Genomic DNA, 17938 nt, shown 5'->3' on the forward strand with positions numbered 1-17938 from the left:
GGCTGCACGATTATGACAAAAAAAATCGTAATTGTTGATTACTCCCTTGAATTTGATTATCACATTAAATTATGTTTTGAATAGCTTTATACCATTGTTAGAAGCTATATTTTTATATGAAAATAAGCTGAAAACATTCTTCCTGGAAAAAATGATTGCTTTTCTATAGCATTAAGACTCAAATTTCAACTATACATTGGGTTGATTTCTTTTTTAAATAAAAAAAATGGTATTATAATATTATACTAAAATTAAAATGGAAAAAACCTTAACCTGTAGAAAGAAAAAAAAAAAGAAAAAAACATGCAGAATAATGTGGACATTCTTTTGTAATTGCGCATTTGAGCGATTATATAATTGTGGTATCCGTAATTGTAATCACGATTAGGCAGCCCTAGTGTATACCATGAAAAACTTTACTGTGATATAAAAACACAACTGTGTGTGTGTGTGTGTGTTTTAGATAAAGAAATGAGGAACCAAAAACTACTGTGAGGAAGATGAAACAGAAACCTGTGCAAAACCAAATTGAAGCAACGGAGCATACGTGACGAGATGAAAAAGAAATATGCATAAATAAGAATGCTAAAAGAAAGTTATTTTAGACTAGCAAAAATGTGCACAGTATTTTGGGAATTAGGATCAAAATATAATCCACCGAAAATGTAAGGAGTTTCATAAGACAAAACCCAGCTCATTACATCAAAACACCTGTGGGTGCAGCACACGGTAGCAGAGGCCCAATAATGAGGGTTACAGAAGCAGAGCAGATCTAAACCTGTTTAAACACACTCACATGCCTTCACTTCATCAGCCAATTACAGAGCAGACCTCCTCCTGCACCAATCACATGACTCCTAGGAATTCAACAAGCTACTGGATGAACTCAAAAACCCAACATTATGAAAGAGCAATACATTAGTGCAGAAATATGCTTGGTCAAAATATAAGAGCTGTACATAATTAAGAAAAGCATGTGCACATATTAAAAAACGCTACAGTCTGGTTCTGTAATAAACATGCAGTCACACACACACATTGACAACCACAAACACACACCTCTCTTTTGGCTGAAAAAGCTCACTATAAACTGAAGACATTCACAACTGCAAAGTGGAGAAACTGAAAGGTGCTTTCCAATATTACAGGACTTTAAGAGAACATTTTTCTTCAAACATAAATTAACCAAAGGCCATTAGGTAATTGTAATCCGACATGGTTTGTATGAGTTAGATAGAAGTGTGTGTGTGTGTGTGTGTGTGTGTGTGTGTGTGTGTGTGTGTGTGTGTGTGTGTGTGTGTGTGTGTGTGTGTGTGTGTGTGTGTGTGTGTGTGTGTGTGTGTGTGTGTGTCTAAACAGGGGGCAAACTGGTCTTGTGACGCCATGGCAAGTCTTTTTCTGTTGTTCAGTGACTATGTGCCCTCAGGTCCAAAGCAAATCATATAGTCCTCCAAAGATCATTCTATCCTATTTCACAAATAGATTATAATGTCAGCCTACATAACATACAAAACTAAATCAAGAATATTAAAGGAGAAACAGGAACCATGATCAAATCCTCAATTAATTCTCAGCAGGAGAACACTAAATTTCTGGTGGCACAGGACAAAACTGTTGGCAAAGAAAAAATAATTAAGTTGAGCTACTCTATATAAATGCTTAATCTTTATTAAAATGTTGTATTTATTATCAGCATCTGATTATGCAATATTGAAAATAGATAATGGCTTAAAGAAAAAAAAAAGAACAAATCTTGTTGTTTTTTTATTGATTATTGCAATATTTAATATAAAAGAGATAGTTCACCCAAAAATGAAAATTAGCCCATGATTTACTCACCCTCAAGTCATCCTAGGTGTATATGACATTCTTCTTTCAGACAAATACAATCAGAGTTATATTAAAACATGTCCTGGCTCTTCCAAGCTTTATAATGGCAGTGAATGGCTGTTTATGCCCATAAAAGTGCATCTATCCATCATAAAAGTAATCCACACGGCTCCGGGGGCTTAAAACTTTACAAACTTTAAACTTGTTCACGAGAGGCTCACGTTCCAGCGTATGACGTAGGATGCTCCGGTGAGAATATGCTAGTTCTTGCGACAACCAAGTTTTGTTTTGCTCTATCCTTTGCGCTTTCGGGTTCGTCACTGGAACTTGCGCTATGCCTGTCCTACGCTGGAATGCCAGTCTCTAGTGAACATGAGTTAGAGGAAGAGGACAGTTAGAGATTACAGTTAATAAAGTTTTAAATATGGATATTTTTCTTAAACACAAACGCATCGCTTTGCTTCAAAAGGCCTTTATTAACCCCCCAAGAGCCATGTGGAGTACTTTTATGATGGATAGATACTTTTATGGACTTCAAAACAGAAACAGACATTCACTGCCATTATAAAGCTTGGAAGAGCCAGGACATAATATAACTCTGATTGTATTCGTCTGAAAGAAGAATGTCATATACACCTAGGATGACTTGAGTGTGAGTAAATAATGGGCTAATTTTTATTTTCGGGTGAACTATCCCTTTAATTAAAATAACTTTCTCTTCGCAGTGACATCTCTTTTGTTCTCTGATGACGCGTTCACTGGCGTGAGGGCGGGACAACCTGTCCAATCAATTCCAGATGGACAAAAACCAAGCCCAGTCCTACATTATTCATTGTTCGAGAAGCCGATTCACTTGGGGATATATATATATATATATATATATATATATATAACAGTAATTGAGAAAAGACAACTTCTGTTTCATGCCAACTTTAATTTCAGGGCTTTAAAAATACTTTTCTTCTCTGCTTACAGTAAACATAATATTAAACAGTTATCCATGCTCTCTATTATAAGTTATGCATCAGATTGGGTTTAAAAATAATGGCCATTATTGTCGATATGTCAAACCTGTAACCACCTATTTAGAGCTGGGGGAGACCAAACATAAAACAATTAAGAATCAACCATTAAAAACCCACATACGTTATTCTGATATTTAGGGGAAATCTGTCCCACTCAATGCCTATGGTGGTACTACACATTTCAGATTTCATGAAGCATTCCTAACCAGAACTAAAAATAGAGCCTTCAATAACATCAGTTACTAAACAAAACACTACATCTTCCCTAATGCCAGGATAAAAGAATGGAGAAAAATGAAAGGATAAGTATATTACATCACAGACATTCAACTTATGTGCACAGTGAACTTACAGGCACCCCTGCAGCCTAAATATCAAAGACAAATTTCAAAGTGGTCGTTATAATAACTCATATGCATTTCCCTGACACTTTACGTCATAAAACAGGTTAAAAGCAGTGTCAAAGTTGGATTTATTGATGGGAGCTCTTGAGTCTAAAGGCCTAACGGGGCTGGCAGTTCCACACTTCCGATATGAATCATTGCACAACTTTTTACACTATTGTTGTCGCTGCGTTTGGTTTTGACAAGCACTCCAACGATCGTAAACGACGGTTTCAATGCAGTAAAGGGAATTCAGCTCACATATTTACCTGCAATGCTTCACGCGGGTCTGCCCATCCTGCCCTGTGCAGTCTGCATGTAAACACTAGCGCGAGTTAGGCGGATATGCCGCGGAACAGCTGATCAAGCACGTGACTCCGGACGGGAAGCCGCTGTGCGCTACTTCAGAATGATATCACAGGTTAGAAATGTGATTTTGATGAAAAGCCAGAAATAACTCGTTTTATACAAGAGCTGTTGTTGGATTATGGAGAGATTTTTCTTTATATCACCAAAAAGCCACCATATATCATATATAGCTAAACAATATATTTTCGAGATATGGGAAAGCACGTCCCACTTTACCTGCCATTAGTTGTTGTTTTTTTAATTATTAATTTGATTAATCTTTGAATTTAATCAGAGATTATTTCAAAAAATGTTCGTAACAGAAATGTACCATCTCATTTGAAGTCCATAAACGCACCTGTCACTCACTCCTCAGACCATAACTCAATTCTTTAATAATAAGACATAAAAAATAAAAATAAAAAAAAAGGTTAATATGTTCTGGCAGAAGGAAGATTTTTTTTTTTTTTTTTAGAATATTCCTCTATTTTTTAATCATAAGGTGGTTTTACTGTACTCTTTATCAACAATATTTTTTATCTTTAGATTTTTGGATATTTTCCTTAATTTTAAGGACATAATGTAAGTATCTTGCAAAATAAAGTGTGACATGGAAAAAATATATATTTTGTCAATGCTGCAAGATTTTTTTTGACTGTGGTAACATTAGAAAATATCCTGTATACCCAATGCATTCATTCCTGGTGAATGCTATATTTGTCAATATTAAATATTTGACACGTTTCTTTTGTCGCAAGATAGTGTTGACCCCATATAGAGTGATATTTATGAGAAAATGGAAGCAGCAGGTGGTGAAAGTATCTGAATAATTAAAAAGAAAAGCTCAGTTTAAGATAGTAAGAAAATGCTTAGGGCAACAGAACTGTCATTTCTAACGCTAATTAGTATAAAAATTAAGTTATAATCGAGAATAGCATCACAGTAAACATCCATATAAAGCCCATTTTCATTCTGGTACTTGAATAAAATGCCTTTAAACATAATGAACAATACAAACACTACATATTTATTGTAATTCATTAGAGAGAGAATTATTCACTGTAATTCAAAGTGCTGTTTCTATTGTGTTTTGTTCTATTGACAATAATACAGTAATGTGTTGTTTGCTTCTAAACATATAATACATCACGGTTTCAGGGTCTCTGGCAACAATCTTGTAAAAGATAACACTTCCTGGCTGAATATGCCACTATTAACACTGATAGATGTTGCCTGCCTGCAGAGATACAGTTGAGGATTTGAGCAGAAAACGTTGAGACAGACAATAAATAATGCTACTATAAAATTGCAAATCATATTCATTTAGGGGTGTAAATATTACGCTAACAACCATTCAATTGCAATTCTTTCCTAAATTATGTGAAGCATTATGAAAATGGTGTCTCAGTTTGGATATTATAATCACTTCATTTAATCACCTTTTTTACACCCCTAATATAAATAGAACATTTATTTAGAAATAAGAACAGTGATATTTAATTTATGCTTTCCGTGGCATGTCCGTTGTGAAATCCTCAAAATTCCACCTCTATAGTCCATCCAAAGTATGAGGTTTTATCAAAACACCTTGTGCATAAAGGCACACCTGTAAATAGGCTACATTTAAATAGTTAAATTACCTGGTATTCATTGCTGTTTATTTGTTTAAATGGGATTTAATGCACTACCGTTTAAAGGTTTGGGGTCGATAAGGTTTTTTAATGTCTTTTATGCTCACCCAGGCTGCATTTATTTGAACAAAAATACAGTAAAGACAGCAATATTGTGAAATATTATTACAATTTAAAATGACATTTATTCCTGTAATGGCAAAGCTGAATTTTCAGCATCATTACTCCAGTCTTCAGTGTCACATGATCCTTCAGAAATGATTCTAATATGCTGATTTGATGCTCAAGAAAAAATTCTTATCAATGCTGAAAAGACTTGTTCTGCTTAATATTTTTCACATTATTAATTTCTTTAGTATCACTTTTGACCTATGTAATGTGTCCTTGCTGGATAAAAATATTAATTTTTTTCAAACAAAATGACCCCAAACTTTTGAACTGTAGTGTATGTATTTTTAGGAGTTTATGAATTGGCAGTAGGCGGGGCTATCATCGTGCTCCTCCTTACATGGAAGCTCCTGCTCTTCTTTAATAGTAATGATAAAACGAGTTTGTGTAGATGCATTCTGTTCCACCACACCAATGTCTTGTTTCCCTGGCATCATGTTTGCATGTGTCTGCTCATCTTTTTCCATTGTATCCCTGCATTCTTCCTCCGCCTCCATGTAATCATCTTCACTTTCCTCAATCACTCTTTCTCTGCTCTTGTCCTGTTCTTCCTGTCTAAGCCAGTTGTGACCATTGAAAAAACTGAGAACAGCCTCTTTGGCTACACCCAGTTGAGCAGACAGTGTATGAATGGCCTCTTGATCTGGATGTAGTCCCACTTCCTGAATGAAACTCTGCAGGATTGCATGTGCTTCTGGTGGTAAAGACCTGCCGCCAATATGTGGGCCCATGTGAGAGTCTCTGGGACCTCCAGTGATGAGATGGTGCTGGAGGAATGGTTGATGGTGCTGAGGTGGAAGATTATGTAGTTGTTGGTGCTGCTTTAGAGGCAAAACATGCTGTGGTATCACCTTTAGAAAATAAATATAGAGAAGGTAAATAATTATGAGAGCGAACACTTCACAACCTAACAATTTTTTTATATATTATGGCCTATATACTATAATGTGCAGTCAGCAGTTGGACATTCATAATGTACTGTAATTGATTGTGTGTAAGCCCTCACTTGCAGTTGTTCAGTCAGGGGTCTTGTGTGTTTTTCTGAGTAGAATGTCTGCCCAGTATTGCACTCTTGGTCATATATAACATCTCGCTCTGATTGGCTGAGATTTAGAAACTGGCGTATCAAAGACAGATTTTCCCAGAGTGTACGATTCTGAGGAGAAGGCTCCTCCTTCCAGCGCAGGAGCTCACACAGCCAGCCCTAACACAGACACAAAAACAGTGGGGTTCAAACATCTCAGACAATGTTGAAAATCTGATTCAAAGTCTAATTTAAACCTAGGGATTAATGTAATGCTTCAGGATTTTGAATATTTTGATGTAAAATGAATAAGAAATATTTAATTTATGTGTTTTGTGGCATAAATATTTAAATATATAATAAATATTTATATGTAGGAGATAAATATTTAATTTTCAAGAAATACTTAAAGTTCTGCAGTATTTCTATTTTCTAGGTCACTAGCCCAAATGCTCAAAACGTAAGATTTTCAAATTCTCTCTCAAATTGTTATGCTGATAATTGAATTTGTTATGGGAAATAAATGCAAAAGAAAAGCATTTCCACAATTGTGCAGACTTTTGGACCCTACTGTACATATTTTCTCATAAACTTGGGAGGGATATATCTCTTCCGGTTTTGTTTGAATCCGCATTCACGACGCCACAGTGACGCTGCTGACGTAAGACGCTGTGACGTGTTATCTGGTATCTGCTATCGCACCAGAGAACACGTCACAGCGTCTTACGTCGTGTTCACTGTGGCGTCGTGAACGCGGATTCAAACAAAACCGGAAGAGAAGACAATGCTTAATAAAGTCTTAGTTTTTGTTATTTTTGGACCAAAATGTATTGTCGACGCTTCAAAAGAGTCTAACTAACCAAATGATGTCACATATGGACTACTTTGATGATGTTTTCATTACCTTTCTGGACGTGGACAGCAAAGTGTTCATACACTTACATTCAAAGGACTGAAAGCCCTCGGACTAAATCTAAAATATCTTAAACTGTGTTCCGAGGATGAACGGAGGTCTTACGGGTGTGGAAGAACATTGGGGTGAGTCATTAATGGAAGAAATTTTATTTTTGGGTGAACTAACCCTTTAAGTCTAAGGGCCAGATTTGATTTGCTAAACAGTGCAAATAAGCGTGAGCGAATTCCAAAAATGCGCAGATAGGAGTAGAAAGTTCAGCGCGTGATCTACTGACAAATAGCAAATTAAAGGATACAGACGCAGCCGGTTCATTTCCATAATGACCAACACAATCTACCAAGAGCAGCACAAATTAGCATCTGGTTTAAGACAAGTAAATTGACTAGCTTAAACCTTAGTAAATAACCTTGCGTGATTAATTTAAATACTCTCCTCCCATAAATGTTGTGTCTAAAAGGGAAATGCATATGCAATAAGGTCAGACGCAAAAATACCCTTTTCAGTGCAAATTAAAAGGGTAGCACTGAAAAGGGTATTTTTGCGTCTGACCTTATTGCAGTCTGACCTTATTGCATTGCGTCTGACCTTATTGCAGTCTGACCTTATTGCATTGCGTCTGACCTTATTGCATATGCATTTCCCTTTTAGACACAACATTTATGGGAGGAGAGTATTTAAATTAATCACGCAAGGTTATTTACTAAGGTTTAAGCTAGTCAATTTACTTGTCTTAAACCAGATGCTAATTTGTGCTGAACCAGATGCTAACAATAGACGTAGGTAGTGTTGAGGTTTCCACTACGTGTCTTTAGTAAATCCTGACCATCGTTTTTTAACGACAAAAGAGGGTTTGCGCTGTCGTAAACCTGGCCCTAAGTGTGTTAGATTCCTTCAGTACACATGCACACACATGTACCTGACTCTTGGCTGCAGAGACTTTTGCAAACAAGGCCTGTGACACTTTGGCTCGTCTCATTTCCTGCTGTATTTCTTCATAGATGCCGTAGTTGATTCCAGAATCATCGCATTCCACTTTCACTACAATCTCCTTGGAAACAGGTGAAAGTTTTGCCTGTAGTGAGAGATATTTTTTAATGACAACAAACAAACATGGTTTAAAAAATGGCACTTGTTATTATTATTAATTTATCTGCATTAGATTGATCTGCACTGTCTATTGAGATTACAGCACATCTCATAAATTAAATTTGAGTGACAGTGAACCTGAATGGGCAGAGGTGAGGTGGTATTGGTGTTGTAGGTAGTGTTGAGGTTACGCTCTCTTTCCTCCAGATAGATGGAGTCCCTCTGGCTCTGTGGCAGTTGCAGGAAGGCCTGCATGGCTCTAAGGTTAACTAAAAGAGACTGAGACGCACACCGTGGGTCTTCTTCCTTGCGCAAGATCTCCGACAGCAGGCCCTGTTGCAAAATATCATTTACATTTAATCATTTAGCAGATGCATTTATCTAAAGCGACTTAGACGTACAGTAACAATAGACGTAAAGATAGCAACAATATACAAGTGCTATGGCAAGACCCAGTAAGTCTAACACAGTACAAGTTGCAAGGGTATCTGTTTGTGTTAATCAGGGAAAGACACTTTAATATGTGCACAGATATACAACATTTAAGAGGTATGTACACACACAATTTAAAATTATATGATACATTTATTTAATTAGAAATTATATATATTAGATATAATATTTATATATTATTAGAAACCTCTAATAAAAAAATAAAAGAGTTAAGGCCTATTAGGTTAATCTATAATGATAAAGATATAGTTTTAAAAATTGTTTAAAGAGTAGCATAGTTAGCACACCACAACTGTAACGATAACGGCACAGAAAAGGTAAATCGTTGGAATGACTTTCATACGAATTGTTCCAGATGATTAACAGCCAATCAGAATCAATCCTGCTTTAAAGAGCTCAAGCATATAAAGCAGCAAATGACATATCTGCAGCGCATGCAGTGGTGGACAAAGTAAACAAATCAAGAACTTAAGAATAATGCTGCCTTCACGTGCTATCGGAAATTTAACAATTCCCACTTCAGAAGTCATGATTACGAGCTTGTTGCATTCAAGTGCTTTGTTGTCGGAATGAACAGGAATCATGGAGGACACCAGGTTTATTCTTGCCTATTTATTGGGAAAATCTTATTAAAACCAAAATTATATGTCACATGCACTGACAACCATATAAGCATTTACGTTGCTATCCAGATAGTCCGCCTTTTGACGATTCTGTAATTTCGGTCAAATGAAGGCTATTTTCACTGTGTATAAAACATACAATATGCTTCAAATGATTACTTGTACATGACAAGACAAGACAATCTAGCTGTTTTGGGGGAAAAACTATTAAATCATACCCGTCACAGCAATAGTTTTCCCCGCCACTATGTTTAAAGTTTATGGCACTCCCATCTCGGGAATTTGGATATCAAAATTATTTCCGAACTTCCCAGTGGTAAACATGACATCAGAGGGCATTCATGTGTAATTTTTACCTAGGAAACTCGTATTTACGATAATTCCCTAATAAATAATAAGTAAAACCCTACTAGAATATTACTCAAGAGTAATTTTAAGTATTCATTTTTAATTTTACTTGAGTAAAAGTACAAAAGTACTTGATTTTATATGTACTTAAGTATTAAAAGTAAAAAAGTACTGATCAATGAACCATGTTTATTAATGGGACTTTACAACCTTACAAGACAGTACATTTACGCATTTGACAGACACTTTTTTTTTATCCAAAGCAACTTACATTGCATTTATGTTATGGTGTATGGCATGTACATTTCATACATATTTAAATGTAATAAATATTTATATGATTTGAGGGAATGCAAGGACTAATATAAATGTATATACCGTAATATAATGATTTAGCAGAAATTCTGTTGTATGAAATTCTACCATGTTTACCTGAGTCCTGTTAATGGCCACTCGTGCAAACACCGCCTGGGAAACCCCCGCCCTCTTCAACTCCTCGCGCACCCAATGGTAAATTTCCGGTGACACGTCGGTGACAGGTGAGGGACATTGAGTAACTAGAGGTGGGGACGCATTGCATTTTGGAGGAGTCCGTAGTGGTGCAGGATGAGGCCCGTGTGAGTGTGTGTGAGCGTGTGTGAGAAATTGAGACATGGCATGCTGCTGTGAGAGGAGCTGAGCCATCACCAGACCAGGCATTCCAGCCTGCATCTGGACAACAGCACGTGACTCCGCCCCGCTGTCTTCCATTGGTTTCTGGTACATGGTGGGCTGGCTGGAAGATGAGGGTTGGTTGCAGTGCCTGTTCATGTCACCTGAGGGGATGTAAAATCTTCAGTGACTCAATATTCATATTAAATCAACGGGGCCTATTAAAAATTCACAGCAAAAATCATCTTATTTACAGCAGAAGTTAGATGCCTGTCTGTCATTTCATATACGCAGTTATTTTACTTTACTAAACTACCGTTGAATAGTTTGGGGTAAGTACGATTTTTTTTGTGAAATAAATGAATACTTTTATTCAGCAAGAATGCATTCATTTGATCAAAATATTTCTATTTCAAATAGAAATGCTGTTTTTGATCTTTCTATTCATTAAAGAATCCTATATAAAATGTAGCAGTTTCCAAAAAAATATGAAGAAATATGAACTGTTTTCAACAATGATAATAGGAAATGTTACTTGAGCACCAAATCAGCAAATTAGAATGATTTCTGAAGGATCATGTGGCACTGAAAACTGGAGTAATGGCTGCTGAAAATTGGCTTTGCCATCACAGGAATAAATTACATTTTAAAATATATTCAAATAGAAAACAGTTATTTTAAAATGTAATAATATTTCACAAAATTACTGTTTTTAATCAGACAAATGTAGCATTGGTGAGAAAAAAATTGCACTAACCCCAAACTTTTGAACAGTAGTGATTGGACAACAATTAGTAATACCTTAGTTATAACTACTGCATTAACTAATGTTAACGAATTAAACCTTACTATAAATTGTTACCAAAAACAAAACAAAAGGGCTACTTCAAGAACAGAGAGCTGTAAGTGTATGTGAATATGTGAGCTATGTTTAGAAAACATACAGTAAGTTGCTACTCACCTGTCATAGATTTTGACCTCTTGTAGTGTTTGTACCACTGGCCGAACTCCTGACATCTGGCAGCAGAGATGCTGGCGTAGTAAGTGCCGTTTACCACTGATGAAATCATGCTCTTTCAAACAAAAATACAAGACAAGTCAAAATGTGTTCATGTGCATGCAAAAAGTGACAGTAACAGGAATGTAGTAATTGGATATACCGAATTAGGCCTTGAAGTGTGCCTTGACTAAATGTGTCCAGAAAGGATGTGCTAAAGGTTTTTGTCTCCTTGCTAAATAGATTTAATAGCTGGTTCTCAAACTAGGGATGGATCTTAATGGTAGGGTGTATTTTTCAATAGAGAGCGCTATAACCATGAGATATGAGGCAATTAACCCTATTTTATTCCTACAGCTACAAGCATGGGCGTAAATCGCGGGGGGGTGGGGGGCGGTTGTCAGGACCCCCCCTATCTGAGGTTTGTCCCCACTAAAAAATAAAATTAAAAATCACATTGTGTATTATAAATAATATAATGATATATACTTAAAATAATTGTGTAAGTAGTTAAACAATAAAAACACAATGCGTTTTAAGTTTAGAAACATTTTGAGTCTCTTGCCTAACAGTGGTTTGGTCCACCGCGCACCTCACCTACACACACAAGTCATATGTTCTTCAGTAGTTGGCTATTTTATACACAAAACAATGGATGAATGAAGTGATTTTATTTCTATTTAATACAGACAATGCTGAGTTATTTAAAAAAAAACAGCAATGGCAAAAAATTATGATACCGATGTATTTCCGATATTTTATTAATTAATGTTTGGTAGCTTGTTGTAAGTCACCCACTACAACTAACACGGCGATAAGCCTATGTGTGAACTGAAATTAGGCTAATTTTGTAGATCTACCGCTATGTGGGGTTTTGCTCAATGCTATGTGGAAGAAGCAAGATCATTTAATAATTATATTACCGCGTGGTAAACCTATGATAACTCGTATTTAAACAACTTTTGCTGTGTGTTGTTGGCCAGATAAAATGACAGGGAAACAAAAAACAGACACAAGATCATTTTTCAGAAAAATGCCACACATATCCTTATTTGTGTCCCCTTCAAAAATTGCTCTTGAGGAATTTTTTGTTTACTGCCCCCCTGTTAGAAGAAATTCTTGCCCATTGTTACAGATTCATGCAATTAACTGTGTTCAAGTTAGCATACATGTTATGGTGTACTGCAAAAATAATGTATTTACAGTGACTAATTGCGTACCACTTTTGTTGTTAATGTGTACCTGCGATAATGGACACTCTTTAGCCAGTGTGCTCTGATTCATTTCCTTCAGCAGCTCCTTAAGGGCATTTCTGACAGTTGAATGAGTCCACTGCTCAGCAGGTAAGTCCTCTAATTTAGAAACACTAAGAGAGAGAGAGAGAATGTGTGTGAGTCAGTGAGAAAAAACTGCAAAAATTAATTACACTGTGGGGCATTAATCACAAATAATTATTATTTCACAAATAGCTATATTATTATGTGTTTATCCTCAAAACTTTAATAACTATAATAACTTTTAATAATTTTTAATTAGTTTTAATACTAAATTACCTGTTAAAAATTAATCATCATAAATCGGAACAGTTTTAATTTTACATAGAGTAGTTAATCATTCTGATAAGTCTGTTTGCTGAAGCCCAGAGACAAACGTGACCCTCAAAGTAAGTGTGTGTGTGCATGTTGTACCTGTGTAGCTTTATTCTTAAGGTGATGACATGGTAAAGGTCTTGTAGCATGTCTCCTACTGTTGCGTCAGATGTGTCTGTCACAGTGGACAGAGCCACAGGGTTCCAATGGCCAACTTGAACCTGACCTAAAGCAGACATTAATATTATTACTATATATGACAACTAGATTGTATTTCATAATGTAGTTCCTGACCCCCATTTCCTTTTCTTTGTCTGGATTCTGGAGTTCTTATTTTTATTTTCTGACAACCTTCTGAGCTTTTTGATCTTGACCAAGTTCTTTCATTTACCATCAGTTTTCTGCACTTTTTTCTATATTCTTCCTTGTACCTCATATTACATTTTTTAATTACTTAATTATTGTATCAAATAAAGCATAAGCATTGAAATTTTAAATTCTTCCACATAAGGCATATATGTTATGTTAAAAAAGCATTAAGTACAGGTTAACTTAAGTTGTGTGAGATTAGACCACCTAAACATTTTTGCAATGTTGAAGCATTTTTATTTATTGTGTAATAAATAAATCATATTTATTGTGGGGATTTTGAAAATGTTTTATTACAGCAAGGATCCATTAAAGGGGCTATATGCAACTTTTCCCCCAAAATAAACGTAACAATAGCCTTTTTATTTTACCATTTATGACTCAAACATCTCCTGATGAGCATACTGACACCTTGTCCGCTCACAGTGGGTGCACCTATAAGCCTGTATCCTATTTTTCCTATTTTCTGGCGGGTCGTCTTTTCCCACGCTATCTGCGGATGTGACGTCACCACCGCTGCGAGAGCGAGCAGAAAATGAGAGCAGTTCTGTTTTTTGGCCACAGGTGTCAGTCGCGAGTTTAAATTTCAGAAAAACGAGTTTAAATTTCAGAAAAACGCATAATAGCCCCTTTAAATTGATAGTAAAGACTTACAGAAGACTTATATTTTTTACAAAATGCTGTTCTTTTGAACTTTAGTTATCACAGAATCCTGGAAAAATGTATCACGTTTCCACAAAATAGCAGCACGATGTTTTTGAGCACCAAATCGGCATATTAAAATTCAGCTTTGCCATCACAGGGGTAAATTATATTTTAAAATATATTCAAATAGAAAACAGTTATTTGAAATGGTCAAAATAATTCACAATATTAACAGTTTTTTACTGTGTTTTTTAATTCAATGTGCCTTGGTGAGCATAAGAAACTTCGGTCCCACTATATATATTAGGTGTCCTTAACTACTATGTACTTACATCAAAAAACAAGTACAATGTACTTTCTGTGTTCATATTGTATTGCAAAACACTTTTGCTGATATTGAGATGGGATACGGGTAAAGTTAGGCACAGGTATTGTGGTATGGGTAGATTTAAGGGTAGGGTTAGGTGTAAGGGAAGTGTCAACAGTGTAATTATGAATGTAACTACAGAAATGAATTACAGATGTATTTACAGGCAGGTAATTTTTAAAATGTAAGTGCAATGTAAAAATATGTATGTACACAATAAGTGCATTGTATCAAATGATTAATTAAAATGTTAGTACATAGTAGTTAAGCCCACCTAATATAAAGTGGGTCCAAAACTTCTTTCCAAAACATACAAAAATAATAATAATAATAATTTTGAATAGTTTATGTGTAATGCATATAATTGAAGATCATATGACGCAGCTCGTTTTTTTTTAGTACCTTTCCTTCAGGCTTACATATTCAACTTGAATTAAGCATAAATTATTCATTTGTGTGTGTGTACCTGTAGCCAGAGCCGCTGCGGTGTGTGTGTATCCCAGCTCTTGCAGTGCAGCCTCTGTAATCTGGCTGAACAGCAGGTCTCTCTTCAACAGCACATATTCTGCATGCTCCGTCCTCTTCCTCTCTGAGGGTGGGACATCACTCTGCTCCACCATACAGAAAACAGGAAGCAGACTGCCTGTGTGGACAGAAAGGAAGAATATGATCACTCAGACATCTTATGAGCAGACATGGCCCTATATCTGTTTATATGTCTGTAAATGGATACCTTTTGTCCTGTTAGTTTGTGACGATGTTGGTTGTTTGGCGGCCAGGCTCACAGGTGTGACTCCAGGTACAGATAGATCTCTTGAATTCTCCATACGGGCCATTTTACAGGGAGGATAAGAGGGTTCACACAGGACCGGCCCCTGGGTGCTACTAGTGGTAGCCAAATGGTCCATCGTTATTTTTAAACTCAGCTCTCTACAGAAAATAATAGTGAGGAAAGGAGGAAAGAGAGATGCTTTGGAGCTACTGTATCTTTATAAACATACATGTATATCCCAGTCCACTCTATCCCTGTCCTTCAGGCTTACATATTCAACTTGCACTGAGCGTAAAATATTAATGTGTGTGTATGCGGAACAAACCCTGCTTAACAAAACCATTTTAGACAAGCATAAGTGCCTATTCAAACACCCTGACCAGGCTCGGGGACCTGCTAAACCCAGTAAACCAGCATAGGGTGGTATAAAATGGACAGGCTGTTGACTGGTTCTTCTGGACATTGGTTTGGCTGGTCAGGGTTGGAGACCAGCTTGCCTCCCGGCTAAACCAGCTTGGCCAGGTCGGTCGACCGTATTAAACCAACTACGACCAGCAAAGCATCTTGGTTTTACATGTTTTTGTTCAGCCGTGAAGCCCTGCTACAGGTGCTGCATTTGCCCAATTTGTGACACATAATGGTCTTTTTCTCTATAATTCCGCTGCCATATAATTTCAGTCACTTACTTTACTTACTGTGGTACTGTTTTCCGATGGTTTATAATCCTCCAGACTGGTATCCGAACATGCCGACAGATCGAGCGCGCGTCCCAGGATCGCTCACTAACAAAAACACTGGCTTCAGAATCAACGCGCTGGTCCGGGGACAAGAGACTCGAGAGCGGGTTTATTTCATAAAGAAAGGCTTTTGTTCGTAGTAAACGGGGAAATCAGACACATTAAAATCAACAAAACGAGGGTTACATCGATGAAAAACTGCTCGTATAATATAATGTGCAAACACAGATCCGTAATTAAATCTCTAGGTGGCCCCACAAAGCAGTATCAATGTGATGTCACCTAGTGCGGACCAATCAGCATCTAGCGGAAGTGCCATCTCACAGAATACATGACTATGAAAGTATGGCAAGCCATTTTAATATTTGATGTAATAAGCTTTATTTTAGTTTTGACAGGTCAGATCTGATCTACAACTTTAACTGGTTATTTCCATTGGCTTACATCGGAGAGAAGGGAAGGGAAGCTATTTTATTTCATTGCAGAATTCCATGTACAATAAAAAAGTGTCACGTGCTGGACGCTCGCAGCTGCTTCGGTCGACACACGGTCAACATGTCCAAATAAAAAGGTGTGTTCAGCTAGCTGAAGTCAAACCATTCCTTTGTTAGATATGTTTAAATGTAACAGAAATTTTATTGTTATTAGGGGTGTCGCAATATACCGGTATTGACAATAACCGTGATATTAAAAACACAAAATATCGATTAAGGGTGTGACAATATATTGCGATAACCGTAATATTTTAAATGAACAGTACACATATGATAATATGACCCTGTAAATAACCCAGTGGCAGCACCTGGTTGACGTCCCAAAGTACAGTAGGTGGTGGTATTTCACCTTAACGCTGCCATCTGTCATAAAGCAGACGCAGTGCGCACAGCGGCTTTTTTGGATTTATTGAAAATGACTTTCACCAATACAAATAGTAAGTTGCAATTATTTTGCTAGTCGGTTAGTCCTGAAACGGGAAATGTTACATTAACCTGTCCACGGCTGACGCCTTTCCGTTTTGTCATTTGTACGCTTTTAGTCAAAAAGTGTGCTCCTTCGGATAAAAACTTGGATGTTCAAATCATAGATTGTTAAAAAAGGGACGTAGTGTCCGTGACGTCACCCATAGGATTCTGATGAGCAGTTTTGAAGCGCAAAGTATGGACGAGATGGATGTTGCCATCTTGGCAGCGCGTCATCACGCGTCACTCCCGGATAACAGAAAATGGGCAAAGAGGCGGGACGTGGGCGGAGCTGAGGTGACACGATGACTAACAGACAGCAGATAAATGGCTATCCACCTGTCACTCGAAGTGACTACGCCCAGAACTTAAGTTATGCAGAACTTTAATGCTTTATATAATGTAAACGAATGAGTTTCACCCCCCTCACAGTTGTCATGAAGGGCAAAATTAGCCGTATAGACCAAAACCACAATTTGTACCAGGCTGTAAACGTTTTAATCTGCTGTAAAGTTGGGCATTTTAACATGGGGCTCAATGAGATTCTGCTCCCTTCTGGAGCCTGTCCCTAGCGGCCAGTCTATGAATTGCAGTATTTGTCACTTCCGTATTGGCTTCAAGAGAAACTGCGGGAGTTGCCGCTTAGTTCAAATATATTTAGAGAGGAATATTTTTGTGTATTTTTATCCAAAATGCGATGTGAGCATTATGGTGCGCTAAACTCTCACATGTAATTTATTTCATTCATACTCGACATCGGATTAAACATGAAGAAAATTAACATACCACTGTGACAGTATTAGTTTATCTGTGTTCTTCAAGCCATGTTGGTTATTTTCAAAAGAATGATGTATATTTATAATGCAATGCCACTCAACAAAGCATTTATCACTGTATAGCTATACAATATAATTTCTGCCTCATTCTGTGATAAGAATTGTTTTTTTGTATTTTAATTAGGGTATGCCATTTCTTGGATTTGTGTTCCAAATGGGGATGCAAGTTAACAGGTTAAGG

The 17938-nt window shown here is 36.6% G+C and overlaps 2 protein-coding genes across 5 annotated transcripts in view; both read right to left on the minus strand.

Moving 5' to 3' along the window:
• The window catches only part of tbc1d5 (TBC1 domain family, member 5), a 32317-nt gene extending 28746 nt beyond the window's left edge, over positions 1-3571 (minus strand). Inside the window, exons 1-2 of one of the 3 annotated variants that reach the window (XM_079829491.1) lie at positions 3508-3554; positions 797-857 (exon numbers count right to left, since the gene is read on the minus strand). The gene's annotated coding sequence lies outside the window, so the exon portion shown is untranslated. Of the gene's footprint in view, positions 1-796; positions 858-3507 lie in introns of all 3 variants that reach the window. The other 2 variants (XM_079829490.1, XM_079829489.1) reach the window with 2 other exon arrangements.
• Positions 3572-4592: 1021 nt separating this feature from the next.
• Positions 4593-16242, minus strand: satb1a (SATB homeobox 1a). Of its 2 annotated transcripts, none has more exons than XM_079829121.1 (11): positions 15912-16242; positions 15187-15383; positions 14920-15096; positions 13172-13298; positions 12726-12849; positions 11448-11559; positions 10268-10650; positions 8550-8744; positions 8242-8397; positions 6392-6589; positions 4593-6236 (listed from the first exon to the last, which is right to left on the minus strand). In XM_079829121.1, exons 2-11 carry the CDS (start codon positions 15359-15361, stop codon positions 5673-5675), a joined length of 2211 nt encoding a protein of 736 aa, XP_079685247.1. In that variant the 5' UTR covers positions 15362-15383; positions 15912-16242; the 3' UTR covers positions 4593-5672. The 2 variants fall into 2 exon arrangements, with proteins under 2 accessions (XP_079685247.1, XP_079685246.1); XM_079829120.1 differs by having other exon boundaries at positions 15921-16236.
• Between the last annotated feature and the right edge of the window lie 1696 nt (positions 16243-17938).

Source organism: Gobio gobio, assembly GCF_949357685.1.
Source record: "Gobio gobio genome assembly, chromosome: 11".
NCBI lineage: Eukaryota > Metazoa > Chordata > Actinopteri > Cypriniformes > Gobionidae > Gobio > Gobio gobio.

Excerpts from the sequence above, each read along its gene's own strand:
- satb1a (XM_079829121.1), bottom strand. The coding sequence starts at position 15,361 with ATGGACCATTTGGCTACCACTAGTAGCACCCAGGGGCCGGTCCTGTGT. Across the intron at positions 15,097-15,186 it reads ACAAACTAACAGGACAAAAG|GCAGTCTGCTTCCTGTTTTC; the intron begins GTATCCATTTAC and ends CTGTCCACACAG. Across the intron at positions 10,651-11,447 it reads GAGGTCAAAATCTATGACAG|GTGACATGAACAGGCACTGC; the intron begins GTGAGTAGCAAC and ends ACATCCCCTCAG.